This window comes from Symphalangus syndactylus, chromosome 20, assembly GCF_028878055.3.
Source record: "Symphalangus syndactylus isolate Jambi chromosome 20, NHGRI_mSymSyn1-v2.1_pri, whole genome shotgun sequence".
NCBI classification, from domain to species: Eukaryota; Metazoa; Chordata; class Mammalia; order Primates; family Hylobatidae; genus Symphalangus; species Symphalangus syndactylus.
This window is the reverse complement of record NC_072442.2, coordinates 41,626,449-41,643,891: the sequence shown is the minus strand read 5'-3', so window position 1 is coordinate 41,643,891 and position 17,443 is coordinate 41,626,449. Positions and strand designations below refer to the sequence as shown.

Genomic DNA, 17,443 nt, shown 5'->3' with positions numbered 1-17,443 from the left:
CAGAATGAGGAAGAAGTCACACTCAAGCAGATAGAGCATTTCTTCAGTCCCCTCTGAGTAATAAATCCTGCTAGGCGTTTGTGATGACTGCCTCCTGAAAAAGGCAACGTGGTACGGGGAACATGAGGAGCGCACGCTGCTTCCCAGTGATCTCACAGGCTCCAGCAAAGCAAGGTGGAGGGGCACAGTTTCCTTTGTGGAGGCGGGATCTTCACTGGTTACAAAAACTATAATGAAGACTATCAACAGGAGGTTTTCCAGGCATGGGAAACCTAAAAGCTAAACTCCCAAATTTAGCCCTAGATTCCCTATTGTTGGAGAGAAAGAATACCTGAACGTGACAGAGAAAAAATAAGCTCCGGCCTCCGTCTTCTTATTTAGTAACAACAATCATACCTATTAGAATCATTTATTGAGGACTTACTATGTTCCAGGCACTGCATTGCACATTTTAATGCTTTCTTTAATTTATTCTTTAAACATCCTATCAATGTGATAGTAACATTAGCCATATTTACAAATGAAGGAGTTAAAGAGGTAACTTTCCTGCCTTAGAAAAATATATACCAGTGGTTCTCCATGGGTCTACTTAATTCAAGTTCAAACTCCTCATCCTGGGGTCAAGATTCTATATCTTGCTTTTATCTCACACAATTGTTCTCTAGACACAGTGCACTATTCATGGCTTCCTAACAACCATTTTTTCTTTTCCACTTCTTCTATGCATTTACTGCTGCTGTTTCCTACAGCTGGAATGCCTTCCTAGCCCTCTGCCTTGCATTCAAGCCCTGTGTACCCTGGGAATCCCAGTAAATTCTAAGATATTTAAGAGTACGCCATGTCCTGCTTCTCCTTGAATGCCTTAAATCTCCTAGCACAGTACAAAGCAAATAGCAGGTGCTCAACAGAGACAGGTTGAAATAAACCAAGTTATATATTTTCTCTTGAAAAATGTAATAATCAATAATAGAGAAATTATAAACTAAGGTATAGTGACTAAGAACGTAGACTCTGGAGCCAGGTGGCCTTGGTTCAGATTTTAATTCCACCACTTACTAGCTATTGACTTTGAGCAAGTTACTTAACTGCTCTATGCCTCAGTTTCCTTCAGCTATGAAAGAGAGGATAGCTTTAATACCAACCTCATAGGGCTGTGGTAAGAATTAAATGACATGATACATGTAGTGCACTTTAAAAAAAAATCTGTTACACAGAAAATTCTGTATGAGAATTTGCCCTTACCATATAGCCAACTATATGTTTAGTAAAATAAGCTAAAAACTCAAAGTATATTTTAAAACCATAGTGTCAGCTAATATTTAAATACATAACAATTAAGTCTCTTAATTTCAAAATATTTCAAGTACTACAGGAGTTCTTTGGAAAATCAGTGGTCATTTAATTCAATACAGTAGTCAGATTTATCTAATCAATGGAGAAAAAAGTCTCTGATTCAAAATAAAATTATAAAGTACAACTGTTGTTATAAAATAATTTCAAAGACAAAAATTCCAAAGCTTACACTAGAATATTGTAAGTTTAAATATCTCAATATTTCACATAGTAGGCAGCTGAAAATTTTATTTTACCAGTGCCTGGCATATAGTAGGTACTCAAATTTTATGGAGTGTCTATTTTCCCAAACATGTTAATTTTAGTTAATACATATTTTTATATATTAGTTAATCATATAGAATTATCTATCACTATCTGTATACTCCACAGCCTACAATAATACGTAAGAATTAAACTGAAAGCCTAGGGTTCCCAGGAAAATTAGGTAACACTTCCAGCCAGCTGGCTAAGCAACCACTGGCAAGAATGTTGCATGTGCCACGTGACTGAAAGCTATGAGATCAGCTCTGCATGTTGCCAGATGACAACTATAGAGACTATCAGATGTCCTCAAGTGGAAAACACCACTGCTTCCATTTAAAAGAAATTCAATTTGGGGGTAATTTTCAGTGCAAGCTAATAAGGTGACAAGAGATATATCAGGCTTGACTATAACCACAAACTGGAAAAAAAAAAAATCTGATGCAACTGGAAAACACTTCCAAAGTTCACCATTTAACCCAAGCCCAGAATCCTTTGCGTGAATGCTCAGCATATAGCAAAGTAAACAAAGAATGAATTGATGTCAATGGCAGCCCTGATACCAGCCATTCTTTCTTTCAATCTATACTATAAAGGAATGCACTGGCAGTTTCAAAGATCATGCAGTTCAGGAAATGAAGACCAATGTTTTTACTTACTAGACATTTTTATTAGGATGACAAACTTTAAAGTTTTCTATATCCTGCTTTTGTGAAGGGATGAAGAATTCCAACAGGCTTTAGGAAAACTGAGTGGCACTAAAGTGTGAAGCTTCCTAACATCCCTGCTGACTCAGCAGGTGACACTGTGGAAGGCGTTTCCCAACAGCCACCCAGAAATTCACTGAGTTATTGGGAGATGGATACTGGTAAGGCACAAAGTGGCTCACAGCAGAACATGACTAATGCACATAAAAGTGACTATCTCATTCTCGGTCCAGGGACATCATTGTAAGCAAAATTTTTCCTGTATGTTGGAGCCTCTCAAATCTGCACTTCCAGCTCTGCTCCCTCTCACAGCTTCGCGATGCTTTGTCTGTAGGTCCCAAACTAAACTCATCTCCAATCCCTTTCCTATCACCCCAGACAGCAGCCATTTCTACGAGTAAATCTGACACCTAGACATGACCCTTGGCTCCACACATCCTCTCAATCAGCATGACCTATCATCTCCACTTTCAAAAGGGCTTCCAAACTCTACCACTTCTTAACAGTTCATCAAAAACTAGCATCAACTGTCTATCCTCACACTTTCTAGTCGTGCGAGTTTCCACTTTGCTCTGCTGCAGTTCATTTTCCTTTGAACATAAATCGCATCTTATCACTCCCTTCTTTAAGTCATCCAGTGGATTTCAACACCCTTAGAGTAAAATCTAAACTGTGTAGAACAACTAAAAAATTCTGCATGGCCTGCCACCTGCCACCTTCTGTAACCTTATTTCGTATTATACTCCTTCAAAATCCTACACGGCCTGCCACCTGCCACCTTCTGTAACCTTATTTCCTATTATACTCCTTCAAAATCCTACACGGCCCGCCACCTGCCACCTTCTGTAACCTCATTTCCTATTACACTCCTTCTCTTCACTATAGTCCAGCTACTCTGACCACTCTAACTAAGGTAGTACACTCCCTGGCACTTCTCTGGAGTTCTTATTTATTCATTTGTTAGTTTTCTTATTGTCTGTCTCTCCCGCTTGACAACAAGGACCTTATCTGACCTGTTTATTGCTCTATGCTTAGCACCTAACATAGTCTTAGACATTTTGTTGAGGGCATTAATAAATTTAAAAAGTACATGAGAATAATCTATAATTATATAAAATTTAATTCCACAAAAATATTGATTTTGTGCAAACTATTGCTATTAGGTAAGCCATCATTCACTAGCAGTGTGACATTAGAATCATTACTTAATATCCTTACTCTTGGTTTCATCGTCTGGGAAATGGGTACAGTAATAGTGTACCCAATAGTGATCTTAAAGGGTTGTAAGATGTAAGGAAGAAGATGCACAATGATACTTAGCACCATGCCTGACACATGGTATACATCTAATACATGCAAAGTGTTAGCAGAGGATTAGTGTTCCCATTACCTTAAAAACAAAAATATTAATTTTATTGTGGAAACTGATGTACCACACAGATGGTGGTCCCTAAAAACTGAATGATGTGATAAGAAATCTCTGGTAAGTCCCTCTTCTCTATTCCCACAAAACTACGATATCTTCTAAGACACTCCTCACTCCCCTAGAACACCCAAATAGTTTCCTAATTATTGTCCTTGTCTTCAAATTACCTCCTTTCTACAGCATAGTCTTTTGACTAAGAAAATAGCTCTAAACTCAACTCCCCTTGTGGTCCCAAGACCTTCAATGACCTGGCCTCATCCTTCCTACAAATCTTACACTCAACTAATCTTGAGGGTCTTCTGCAGTGTAGTCAGACAATACCACTAAAGCAAGAGGGAATCTGGCACAGTGATTAAGACCATGGAGTCTGAAGCCGTACTGCTTGGCTTCAAATGCCAGCTACTCACTCACTAGCTACTTAGCCTCTCTATGCCTCAGGTTCCTCGTCTGTCAAAGGGCAAGGATAATATCATTATGATATGAGAGTTTAAAGGTAAACTCTCATCATCAGGTTGTTGTAAGAACTGTATGAGATAATGCATGCAAAGCACTCAGCACATTACCTAATACTTAGTAAGTGGCAATGATAACCATGATGAGCCTCCCCTCAAAAACTACAGTATCTTTCCAAAATCTAGTCATGTCACACACCTGTTCAGCAACCTTTACATAATGCCCATTGCCTACAAGATAAAGTTCAAAATCCTAAGTGTAGGGCACTAAACACAGTACAAATTCTTCATACTGTGGCACTAACCCACCTTTCCATCTTCATTCCAACAGATTCAGAACCTATGCTTCAACCAGGCAACACTTTTTGTCAAACCATGGGGGCCCTGTGGCATTTTATTTCAATGGCTGAAATCTCCTTCCTATTTATTTCTATCTGCTAACCTCCTTTTCACCCTTCAAGATCCAAACAAATGTTCTTTTTTTGTGAAGGGCTTCCTAAGTTTTCCAGGAAAAGTCTATGGCTTCTACCTTTAAACTCTCATATCATAACCTGGAAAATCTAAATGTACAATCCTTTGTTATCGTTTGCTGGTTTACTTCTCTGTGTCTGTCTTCTTCTCTATGACCCCTGTAAGGGCAGGAGCCTATTGCGACTTTTTGAATGATGCCCAACATACAACAGGTGTTCAATCAATGAGCATTTTATATGCAAATTCTAATTTTGATATGTAAATATCTAACAGAGATGTAAATTCTAGCATAGGAATCCAAAACTGCAAAATCATTCCAATAAGAAAATGGCTAAAATGAAAGCAGTTTCATGCTAAGCATTTTTTAATCCAACATCTTGTTGATTTGCATCTCATTCGTCTCCTGATTCCTCTGCATTGTGCAACTTTCTACTTTAGAACTTGAGCTATCTTATCCGAAAAAATGGGTCAAGAAAATATGTACATGCTTTTAAGCCTTTCTAAGTAAGCTATTTCTAAAGGTTTTACCAGTTTAGTATTTTTCATATTCTAAAGTAATTCTAAATCGTCATATCAAATTTTCTACCTTTATTTACTTTCAAAACTTTATTTTTAGCGTTTTAGTGGTTTAGATGAAACTTGGAAATGTCTCTATTCTGGACCACAGAGCCTGGAAGTAAGACAGGGTTGTTCAATGTTTTGGCTTCCCTGGGCCACATTGAAAGAAGAAGAATTGTCTTGGGCCACACATAAAATACACTAACACTAATGACAGCTGATGAGCAAAAAAAGAAAAAAAAATCACAAAAATATCTCATAATGTTTTAAGAAAGTTTATGAATTTATGTTGTGCTGCATTCAATGCCATTCTGGGCCACAGGTTGAACAAGCTTGCTGTAAGATGTTGTTAAATCTCCCCAAGTATGTTTCATAAAGCACTGACCTATAAAGCTAATCTCTGAAAACGAACAAAAAGCAGTCCATGATCAAGTAAGTTTGGAGAAAAATATATGCTATATCTCTGTATTGAAAAGTCATAGAGCATTTTAGCACATTAAAGGCTCCGAGAGACCCAACAATGAAGAACTCAGCATTTCCCAAACTTACTTTGTTTCAAGTCCCTTGGAACCAGTGTTCATGGAACTCAGTTTGGGAAATGCTGCACCGTTTAGCTTCTGAATGGCCCAATACAACTAGCTTTTTGGTTATAAATAATCTCCATTTATAACACCGTTGGACGGAGCTTAAAGGATGCCCATCTTTGTCACCCATGCAGGTCTTCATTCCCATCTGCATGTTCTTACCAAGTTATCGTTCAGAGCATATTTGAAAAGAATGCAGAACAAATGATTTGTTACAGCTCTGTTAGAAAATGCCTCTTTACACAAAACCAAAATCTATTTCTCTATAGGTTCTAACCATTCATCTTCATTCAGTTTATTGGAGCTACAAATAATAAATCTAAAATGTTCTATCACTTTTTCAGCCCGAGGGCCTAAAGGATCACATAGAACCTTTGGTCACTGGTAGAACAGCAAACAAAAAGCTTACTTGTCCTCTTCATCTGAAAAGTAAACAAAAGAAGTGGGAAAGGTTTGCAGATGCCTGGCATACCAAGCCATTATTAGTGAGGGTATAATGATTAGAAGATAATGGCCTGGTACCTTTGAAGACTGGAATGAAGCTTTCTGTGTAGTGACACACTGGCAATGTGAAGAGTCCTAATTTAACAACAAAACAACCTAAATCTCTTTTATGAGGTGAGCAGTGTATCTTAGGTAATAAACACTTAAGTAATTAGACGGTTTTTATGGAGATAGCTATAAACTGAAACATGGGGAAAAAACCCTCGGTAATAGGCTGACACCCAGGGAGATGGGTATATAAGAGCCAGGGCAGAAGAGAGGAGCATCGAGACACCAACAGATTTCTTCTCTCAACTCAACAGAAACCCACCTCCCATTGCCATGGATTGCTGTGCTCTCCGCTCCTGCAGCGTCCCCACCGGCCCTGCCACCACCTTCTGCTCCTTTGACAAAAGCTGCCGCTGCGGAGTCTGCCTACCCAGCACCTGCCCACATGAGATCAGCCTCCTTCAGCCCATCTGCTGTGACACCTGCCCCCCACCCTGCTGCAAGCCTGATACCTATGTGCCAACTTGCTGGCTGCTCAACAACTGTTACCAGATTCCTGGACTGAGTGGGATCAACCTGACTACTTATGTTCAGCCTGGCTGTGAGAGTCCCTGTGAGCCCTGCTGTTAACAAGCCGAGTCTGCACAGGTTCCGTGAGGTGGCTGCCCAATGTCCTCCGCACCATCTGGGCTTCAGCACTCACTATTGCCTACATCAAGGCTAAGGCCATCCCAATCCCCGGGGCCAAGTCTTGATGAATCTTCTTAATTCTTTGTTCCTTTGGGTACAGTTGGAGACCTCCTTTCTGTCTTTTAGGCTATTTCATCACTCTTTGAGAAATAACCGTTTTGACTATTTGTTAATAAACTTTATTCTGGCTTAGCAAATATGACCTTGTGATGATTTATTTTCATGTTTCCCATTAGGGAAAGTGGAATGCCTACCTAAACCTGGACGGCAGGTTATCACACTATCCAAGATTTACCCCAACAGAATAAGAGCTCTCATAGTGGAATTTATCGAAAAAATAAATACTGGTTATTTGTGATAGGTTAAAAAGTAAAAAATGTGGTAGTTCGTTTTATAGAATCTTTTTATTTTACAGATCTTCATTTAATAGATATTATTGGAAGACATCCACTGTGCAAGCACTATGCTAGAGTCTAGAGATTAACAGAATGTTTTAAAAATACTTGATTTTAGTTTCCATTGATTCTTTTTTTCTAATTATTATTATACTTTAGGTTTTAGGGTACATGTGCACAATGTGCAGGTTTGTTACATATGTATCCATGTGCCATGTTGTTTTGCTGCACCCATTAACTCGTCATTTAGCATTAGGTATATCTCCTAATGCTGTCCCTCCCCGCCCCCCCCACCCCACAACAGTCCCCGGAGTGTGATGTTCCGCTTCCTGCGTCCATGAGTTCTCATTGTTCAGTTCCCACCTATGAGTGAGAACATGCGGTGTTTGGTTTTTTGTCCTCACGATAGTTTACTGAGAATGATGGTTTCCAGCTTCATCCATGTCCCTACAAAGGACATGAACTCATCATTTTTTATGGCTGCATAGTATTCCATGGTGTATATATGCCACATTTTCTTAATTAAGGAAGAAAGAAAAATCATTGTCAGTTTCCATTGATTCTGACATCGATTTTTCTTTCTTCCTTAATTGACTAAATGAATTGATCACTGTGCTGGTGTGTATAAATAATTTGATTATCCTAGTCCTCACAGTCATCTGAAATTCTGAGCTCAAAATGCAAAGCAATTTTGAGAAGTATATATATCCATTTCTTCATATATGCTGTCTTCCAAAACAATCCATTTTGAATTAATATTAGCATTTATTGAGTATTCATTGATCCCTCAAATGGAGCTTACTTGGTTTACATTAGTCATGACTATGATCAGAAGTTTGCTAGTCTAAGTGACATATAATATCATGACATTGAAATATACTTAAAATATCAGACCACAGTGTGGTATTTTCTACACACCAGAAATAGTCACACAGTTCTGAGAGAAAAAACACACAGTTTCTATTAGAACAAAACTTCTATGATAACCACTAATTCATGTTCTTATTTATCTTAGAAAAATCTAAGTGCAATTAGGTCTCTGCAGAAAATAAAGGTATCATGATATATACATGTGTGTATATATATGTGTATATATGTGTGTATATATATGTGTATATATGTATATGTGTGTATATATATACATACATATGTGCGTACATAATATATATGTACATATATATGTGTGTACATAATATATATGTACATATATATGTGTGTACATATATATATATATATATATGTACTTTTGGATTTGCTTTTGGCCTTTGGGCCAATTGTTTCCCTCTCAGTCTCAATTTCCCTGTTATTAAAGTGGTTTCCTACCTATAGCTTGGTTTCCTACAGGCTCAGTCAGCTTGTTATTACTCTCTGCCTTGCTTTTGTCTCAGGATTATTGTGAGGACCAGATGCCCTGAAGTGTAGAAACCACCGTGTCCACAGCATCAACCTGTTACACATGAGAGACTCTCACCATTACTGCCATATGGCAGTTCTCAACTTTCTCACCAAAAGGCATCTTTTAAAAATATTTATTTATTTATTTATTTCAGTAGCTTTTGGGGTACAAGTGGTTTTTGATTACATGGATGAATTATATAGTGGTGGTGAATTCTGAGATTTTAGTGCACCCGTACCTGAGGAGTATACGTGGTAGCTAATATGTAGTGTTTTATCCTTGGCCTCCCTCCCACCCTCCACCTTTTGAGTCTCTAAAGTCCATTATATCACTCCATATGCATCTGCATACTTAGTTTAGCTCCCACTTACAAGTGAAAACGTGGTTTTTTGTTTTCCATTCCTGTGATTTCCCACTCCATCTCACTCAGAATAATGGCCTCCAGCTCCATCCAATTTGCTGCAAAAGACATTGTTTCATTCCCTTTAACAGCTGAGTAGTATTCCATGGTGTATATATACCACAGTTTCTCTATCCACTCATTGGATGATGGATACTTAGGTTGGGCATCTTTTTATTTCTTGAAATATGTATTTTTCCCAAATGGCTTTCTTAAAAAAGTTTATTAATTCCTTCATTTGTGTTCATAAATACATTTATAAATATGAATGAAATGTTTAGGATTATTATAGAATAACCTTTGTTACCATGCCAAGTTACCTTTTTTCTAGTCAAAACCAAAGAACTTTCATGTTTTCATACATACTAGTAAGGGATAAAAATTTAGAGTTTGTTTTTAATACCTAAAATAACTCGAAGTTCCTATTACTACTACCATGGTCTTTAGCATTCATGGGCCCTGGCCTAGTTATAAATCCCCAACTGGAAACCAGAAGATGTGTTGTTGTAGTCCTGGCTCTGCCTTGAGCTGCCTCTGTGGCCCTAAGCAAGTCAATTAAGTTATTGGGGTCTCGGGTGTTAAAGCAGTAAAATGGGTTGGTTGATCAGGCCATCTCTAAGGTTGCTTTTCGTTTTAACATTCTATGAGTCTAGATCATCCAGAAGCATTCTAAGTAACAAGTACTGCATGCAACTAACCAAGCCCATTCTACCTCATTACTTTTACTGCTTTCATTAGGAATAGCTCACATTAAGTGAATATCTACTGGGCATACTAATGAGGTAGAAGGTGGGACTCTCCTCCAGAGGTGGGGCTCAGATACTGACCAAATTGAGGGCTAGCTAAAACAGGATGGAGACGGAAACATCTTTCCAATCAGACATGCCCACCAGCATGCCATGTCAATTTACCGTTGCCATGGCAACACCTGAGTTACCACCCCTTTCCATGGCAATGACCCAATGACCTAAAACTTACTACTTCTTCCTTAGAAATTTCTGCACAAACCACTCTTTAATCTACATCTAATTAAAAGTAGGTAGAAATATGTAAAACTGCCCTGAGCTGCTACTCTCTGCCTATAAGGTAGCCCTGTTCTGCAAGAGCAGTCACGGAGCTGTAACACTGCTGCTTCAATAAAGCTGTTTTCTACCTCTGGGTTGCCCTTGAATTCTTCCCTAGGCAAAGCCAAGAACCCTTGCAGGCTAAGCCCCACTTTGGGGTTCCCCTGCCCTACATCACTAACAGGTGAAGAAAGGCCACTAACAGGTGCAGAAACTCAGGCCGAGAAAGACTAAATTACTTGCAAAAGTTACATAAATCATAAGTGAGAGAGAAGGACTTAAACCCTGGACTAAGTCCCAAGTCCCTTTTCTTTCCACTACACCAAAGCACTCACCTTCCCCACAGACAGCAATATGTCAAAGAGAAATGGGATTATAGGTGGCTCTCTTTATTCAGGAGAAAGTATATGACACTTGGCAATATATTCTCTACTATCCCTGTCAGTTGTATCTTTTGTTGTATACAGCAGCTCTGCTTTCTCTGTGGTGATTATAGTCTAAAATAAAATGAGTGTATACAATGAGTATTAAAAAAGGTATCCATGTTTCTAAGGTAAGAACAAACCTTTTTTAAAAAGTCAGACTTTACTGATTAGCAGTGTCAGCAGAGAAGAAATATTGGCTGAATCATTAATTAACTTTGAATTGAAATGCAGAATGTCTGGCAACTCAAACACATTTTCAGTTCAATTTCAGCATCAATAATCAAGGTAAAACAACTGCCCTTAACATTAATAATTGTTTATCCTTGATAATATAATGAAAAAACAAGGTATTTCATTTTTCCTTCAAATTGTTATTGAGGCCAGGCACAGCGTCTCATGCCTGTAATCCCAGCACTTTGGGAGGCCGAGGTGGGTCTACTGTGAGTCCATTAAACTTCTTTCCTTTATAAATTACCCAATCTCGGGTATGTCCCTATAGCAGCATGAGAACAGACTAATACAATATGGATGTGTCCACATGTGAGTAAGTGTAAAACTATACTGACGCCATTTTGAAACTACAACAGGAAACAAGTTTGAATGCAGCAACACAACTAAATAAAACTGAAGGAGAGCTCATCCCGTGTCTGATACATAAGAAGTTAGTGAGTTATTTTTACAGAATTAGGTAAACAGCAACAAGGATGTTCCGTCCAACATTCTGATGGACAGAAGCCGTGTTCCCTGAGATAGGTGGATATAAAAGACCCATAGAGGACAACCTTGTAGAAGAAAGCCTTCCTTTGCAACAAAACATTTTCCTGGTCCACTGTCACCATGTCTTGCTGTGATTCCCATCTCCAAGGATGCTGCAGCGTCCCCACTGGCCTGGCCACCACTATCTGCCCCTCTGACATAAGCTGTCAATGTGAAGTCTGCCTGCCCAGCACCTGTCCTCATGAGATCAGCCTCCTTCAGCCCACCTGCTGTGAACCTGCCCCCTGCCCTGCTGTGTGCCTGACTGCTATGTGCCATCCTGGTGGCTGCTCAACAAATGCCACCAGCTCCAACCCTGGGAGGACTTTCTGTCACCACCTGCATCCAGAGTGTGAACCACCTTGCTGCTAGCCAAAGAGCTTGCCCACATTACCCTAAGGACCTTCAGTAGTCATTAAGGGCTGCTCAGCAAATGGCCTTTAATTAGGCCATTTGGAAGAAAATATAGCACTGTGCCTTCAGTTTTACAGAATTTTTCTTTTCCTGTTTTGAACAATGATTTCAAATGAGAAATGGGAAAAAAATGCTATCATGGATCTCCTTACTTCAAAACTAAATAAACACCACTACTCCCCAAACCACATACTGTCTCAACATTTAACGCTATAATTACCCAATGACTCTTGACACATGCATCATGAACCTATAAATACATCCAGTAGAATTACACTTTCTGATGACATCAACATAAATTTCATAGCCAAAAAGAGGCCTCATAGGCATACGTAGATACCTGAAGAAAACTGTGAGGATAGTGAAATGCATTAGGCTCTAAGCTTAGAATCGTTTTAAATGCCAAAGTCAGCATCTACCTTTGATTTTTATTTTCTCCCTGCCTCTAAAAAAACTCATATGTGTCCTTAAAGAGGCAGTGAAGCTAGCAATTTGAGATCAACATGCTCACAGAAAGGACCTCAAAGATTGAGCCAAGCCCTATTTTTTTCACCGTCTCATTTAGGTAAATCTTTGAATTTAAAAATGTTGGCCAGGCATGGTGGCTCACGCCTCTAATCCCAGCACTTTGGGAGGCTGAGGCGGGCAAATCACCTGAGGTCCGGAGTTCGAGACCAGCCTGACCAACATGGTGAAAGCCCGTCTCTACTAAAAATACAAAATTAGCCGGGCATGGTAGCACATGAATGTAATCCCATCTATTCCAGAGGCTGAGGCAGGAGAATGGCTTGAACCCGGGAGGCGGAGGTTGCTGTGAGCCAAGATCGTGCCATTGCACTCCAGTCTGGGAAACAAGAGCGAAACTCCATCTCAAAAAAAAAAAAATGTTTTGACAACTGTAAAGCAATTCACACAAAAAAATGAATCACTCTGTTTATATAAAGTGTTACTGTTATAAAAGGCTGTTATAAAAATAAATAAATACCTTTTTAATTCTAATCTGAAATGTAATCCAATTCAACAAATATTTATCAAATGCCTACCCTGTTTCAGGCATTGTTAGGTGCTTGAAAAAGACAAATAAAACTAACATACAATTACCACTTCCAAGAACCTTGCATTGGAGTGAGGAAAACGAATTTAAGTGACAAACTACAAAATATAGCAGAAAGAAATGAAGTTGAAAGGGTAGAATAGGCAGCCCATTTTGTGAGAGCAGAGAAAAGGATGCAAACATCTAGAAGAATCACCTAGAGTTTCTTTATGAAGGGGATGTTTGGCTGAATCTTGAGGGATCAACAGGATTTCGAAAGTAGAGAATTGGGAAAGGTCACTTTAAGCTAAAGAAACAGTATGAACGAGTTAATGGGCGCAGGAAATCAACATGGCACATGCATACATATGTAACAAACCTGCACATTGTGCACATGTACCCTAAAACCTAAAGTATAATAAAAAAAAAAAACAGTATGAACGAGGTCACAGAGGGTAAAGTACCGAGGAGACTCCCGCCTTCACTTTATGTAATGTGCTATATGATTAATGTATGCGTGACTCACATAGTTATCATTTTTGTGATGAGAACACTTAATCCATTCTCTCAGTGTTTTTCAAAAATATAGTGTATGGTTATTCACTATAGTCACCATGTTGTACAGTAGATCTCCTGAATCTATGTAATATTTCAAGATCAATTTTAAAAGAGAAGTCAGAGAGAACACAGAGAATGGGAGAGGGTCTTCTTCATATATTCTACTTGCCAAGCCACTGGCTTCTAGATGAGAGAGACTGGTAAGTCAAGAGTAAGTAAACATTAAACATTTCCTTGACGATTTCAATAATAGTTCATTAACTTTGAATTTTATAATATACTGGGATGGCCACTTGAATTTGCTTCTCTGTTCTTCAGTGGTAAAGTGTAGGTATTGAGGCAGGAGAATAGCAAAGGGAATTAAAACTTGGATAAAGGGTGGAGTGAATAAAAGCAGAGACCAGAAGCAAGGTGAAGGGGCAGGTAAGCAAGAAGCAAGATAAGAAGCAGAAGTTAGACCAGGCGCAGTGGCTCATCCTATAATCCTGGCATTTTGGGAGGCCGAAGCAGGTGGATCACTTGAGATCAGGAGTTAGAGACCAGCCTGGCCAATGTGGAGAAACACCCCTCTCTACAAAAAATACAAAACTTAGCTGGGTGTGGTGGCGGGCACCTGTAATCCCAGCTGCTACTTGGGAGTCTGAGGTAGGAGAATCACTTGAACCCAGAAAGTGGAGGCTGCAGTGAGCAGAGAATGCCACTGCACTCCAGCCAAAACAAAAAGTAAGATAGAGAAGAAAGCAAGGCCCCCATGGCCAGCAAGATAAGGACCAAACCAGTAAGGGGCAACTCTTCATGGATAAGCATGCGCATTAAAGAGGAAACGTATCCTTAACATGACCTTGTATGAAAATCAGCTCATTCAGGCTTATGCATATGGACTGCATATCATGTATGTACTTAAAATTATGGGCTGGAGGTGGTGGGCAAGCACACAGGGGCCAAAGTAACTAAGCAACACACCTGTCAATCAAAGAGGCAGACACTGGCTAGAGATTAGGCAGCCTTGGGAAGGGACACACACATAAAAAGACGCAAACTGCACCAAGCTGGAGACTGATCTCATCTCATAGAGGTCGGTTCGCTGTCCCCCTCTTAGAGTGTAATACTGTGCTTAATACACTTTTGTTTCTTTGTTTTGCTGTGTGTGTCTCATCCAATTCTTTGTTTGGGACACCAAAAGCCTGGAACTGCATGGCACCATCTGGTAACAGTATGATGTTCAACACCCTTGGCATTTGTTGTAAATTCCTGCTAATAAAAATTATTTGAAAGCTGTTTTCTGTTTTTTTGTTTTTAACTTTTAAGTTCAGGGGTACCTGTGCAGGTTTGTTACATAGGTAAACTGGTGTCATGGGGGTTTGTTGTACAGATTATCTCATCACCCAAGTATTAAGCCTAGTACCTACCAGTTATTTTTCCTGATCCTGTCCCTCCTCCCACCTTCCACCCTCTGATAGGTTCCAGTGTCTGTTATTCCCCTCTATGTGTCCATGTGTTCTCATCATTTAGCTACCACTTATAAGTGAGAACATGCAGTATTTGGTTTTCTGTTTCTGCATTAGTTACTAAAGATGATAGCCTCCAGCTCCATCCATGTTTCTTCAAAGGATAGGATCTCCTTATTTTTTATGGCTGCATAGTATTCTATGGCGTATATGTACCACATATTTTTGTTGTTAAAAAAAAAGATAAACTGGTTGTTTTAACATATAACATATAAGGCTTACCTACCAATGACATTTGATATTTTCCACTGATTTTAGCCAGCTTTCTTCTCTTTTAAATAGACCATACTGGTTTTTGGTAATGTCCCCTCAGAAACAACCTACCCAGAATCTTTGCTTTTTGTTTAGTCAGCAAATTGCCAAATAATGAGTATGTAATTTAAATTATACAATATTATCTGAAAGGATTTGTCCTGATCATGGACAGGTGTAGGAAGATGTTGGAATCTAGAATATTACACATTTGAGATTATCTAGTTCAATCTCTGGCTGACTTAAGTAAATAATGTTGTTCAAGGCATACCTCAAAGGAATTTCAATCTAGTTCAAGATCCAAGGTATGAAAACAAATAAACATGCAAAGTAGGGAGTAAGTCAGTGAAAAAGTGATTCTTATGAATGCCATAGTTCTAAATTGCATTGGGTCAGATTCCCTGCCAAAATCCATGATTGTTCTGTGACTCTTGTGGTTTCTCCTTTTAATTCCTATTTCATCTTATTTTAAAGTACGTACACCATTTACATGAAAATGAATCAAGGCTGAGGTGGTTTTCTTTTAATGGTATATTCAACAAAGAATGGCCACTGTGTGGATCCTTCCTTCCAATGGATTTATACTTTGATTCACCACAAGATTGCCATAACTTTTTGAGAATAGAGACTATTTTAGAAAAAAACAATCCATAGAATAATACAACCTTGAGAAATTCACTATGGATTTATTAAAAATAATAAAAAGGAGTTTCATCCTGTACCATTCTACCACTTTGCTTGCTCAATAGAACCTGAATTATAATATCACTAAATAATGCAACCATGTCCGAGATGCCTGTAGTCACATGAAACATTCATCTGTAAATAGCCATATTCTTGTTGACTTTATTGAGTTGAAAATGGTCCAGCTCATCATTTGAGTTACTCATTCTGAAATTAGTCATTAGAAATCACATTATCCATAGTATTTTAAATTAAGAGGGAAAAACCAAAAGAGTTTGGCCTCCAAAATTACAGCTGAATTGTCACTTGGATTGATTACCCATAAAAGTCATGTAACGTTTGGCATGCCAGAAACCTGTGAAGACAAAATGTGATGATCTTGTGACAAAAATGACAAGTCAATGAGTCAAAAATATGATTAACTTAATAAGAGCGGGAACTCTTAGTGGACATGTAAATGCCAAACTAATTAGAGAATCTCAGTGAAAAAGGGTGCCATAAACAAAACAAGAAGCCTCCCGGTTGGACCAATGCCCACTTGGGAGGCTATATAAGAGCCCTAACAAGAGAGGAGACATTTGTACCTCAGAATCCTCATCTGTCTAAGAAACTGAAAGCTAACCAGATGCCCATTGCCATGGATTGCTGTGCCTCTCGCGGCTGCAGTGTCCCCACCGGGCCTGCCACCACCATCTGCTCCTTCGACAAATCCTGCCGCTGTGGAGTCTGCCTGCCCAGCACCTGCCCACACACGGTTTGGTTACTGGAGCCCACCTGCTGTGACAACTGTCCCCCACCCTGCTACATTCCTCAGCCCTGCGTGCCCACCTGCTTCCTGCTCAACTCCTGCCAGCCAACTCCAGGTCTGGAGACCCTCAACCTCACCACCTTCACTCAGCCCTGCTGTGAGCCCTGCCTCCCAAGAGGCTGCTGATGGATGGCTACGTTGCTCAGTGCCCGACAACGAAGAATCCAGAAGCTGTCTCTTCAGTATTCACTTGCCTCAGTAGTTTACCAGATGTTAAGGTAGACCAGATGACCCAGATATGAAGAACTTACCTTTGGTTTTAATGGGGGAAAAAAGAAAAGTATTTTTTATCCTTATTTAGCTGAATAACCATTTGGTTCCTGTGGGCAGATGAATGTGTTTTATTAGCAAAATACTGTTTCAATCTTTAAGACCTCAGATTACATGTTCTTGATCATATTGCTTCCTGGCTGTTGTTTCTTGTACTGGGTATTTTCACAGAAGAAAATTTCTTGGTGGGTTTTCCAATAAACTATATTTCTCTGGCAAGATGTGTCATTTTTTTGTTAGTTTTGAGTATATTTCTTCCATTTTAAAAAGGTAAAAATAGGATGATTATTTTAATTTTTTAAAAAAGACTATTGGCAGAATGACTAACATTCTTGCTACTACTAACAGGCCTTGCTAACTTTTAACAGGTTCTCTTTTATGTTTGCCTTCTCTTCTCTCTTCTTCCTCAGACAAATGCAATTTTGGCATGAACCAACATTTATTTATCTACTCCTCACTAGTAAACCATTCATTTAGTCCTTAAAACAGCACTAATGGATAAGA

At 39.0% G+C, this 17,443-nt stretch overlaps 2 protein-coding genes across 2 annotated transcripts; both read left to right on the top strand.

Moving 5' to 3' along the window:
- The first annotated feature begins 6,562 nt into the window (after positions 1–6,562).
- KRTAP3-1 (keratin associated protein 3-1) lies at positions 6,563–7,173 on the top strand. The gene has a single exon (XM_055258262.1). It carries the CDS (start codon positions 6,620–6,622, stop codon positions 6,914–6,916), a length of 297 nt encoding a protein of 98 aa, XP_055114237.1. The 5' UTR covers positions 6,563–6,619; the 3' UTR covers positions 6,917–7,173.
- Positions 7,174–16,441: 9,268 nt separating this feature from the next.
- Positions 16,442–17,158, top strand: LOC129470429 (keratin-associated protein 3-3-like). The gene has a single exon (XM_055258261.2). It carries the CDS (start codon positions 16,487–16,489, stop codon positions 16,793–16,795), a length of 309 nt encoding a protein of 102 aa, XP_055114236.1. The 5' UTR covers positions 16,442–16,486; the 3' UTR covers positions 16,796–17,158.
- Positions 17,159–17,443: the final 285 nt, after the last annotated feature.

Bases quoted from the DNA above. Each gene is read 5' to 3' on its own strand.
- KRTAP3-1 (XM_055258262.1), top strand. From the start codon at position 6,620: ATGGATTGCTGTGCTCTCCGCTCCTGCAGCGTCCCCACCGGCCCTGCC.
- LOC129470429 (XM_055258261.2), top strand. From the start codon at position 16,487: ATGCCCATTGCCATGGATTGCTGTGCCTCTCGCGGCTGCAGTGTCCCC.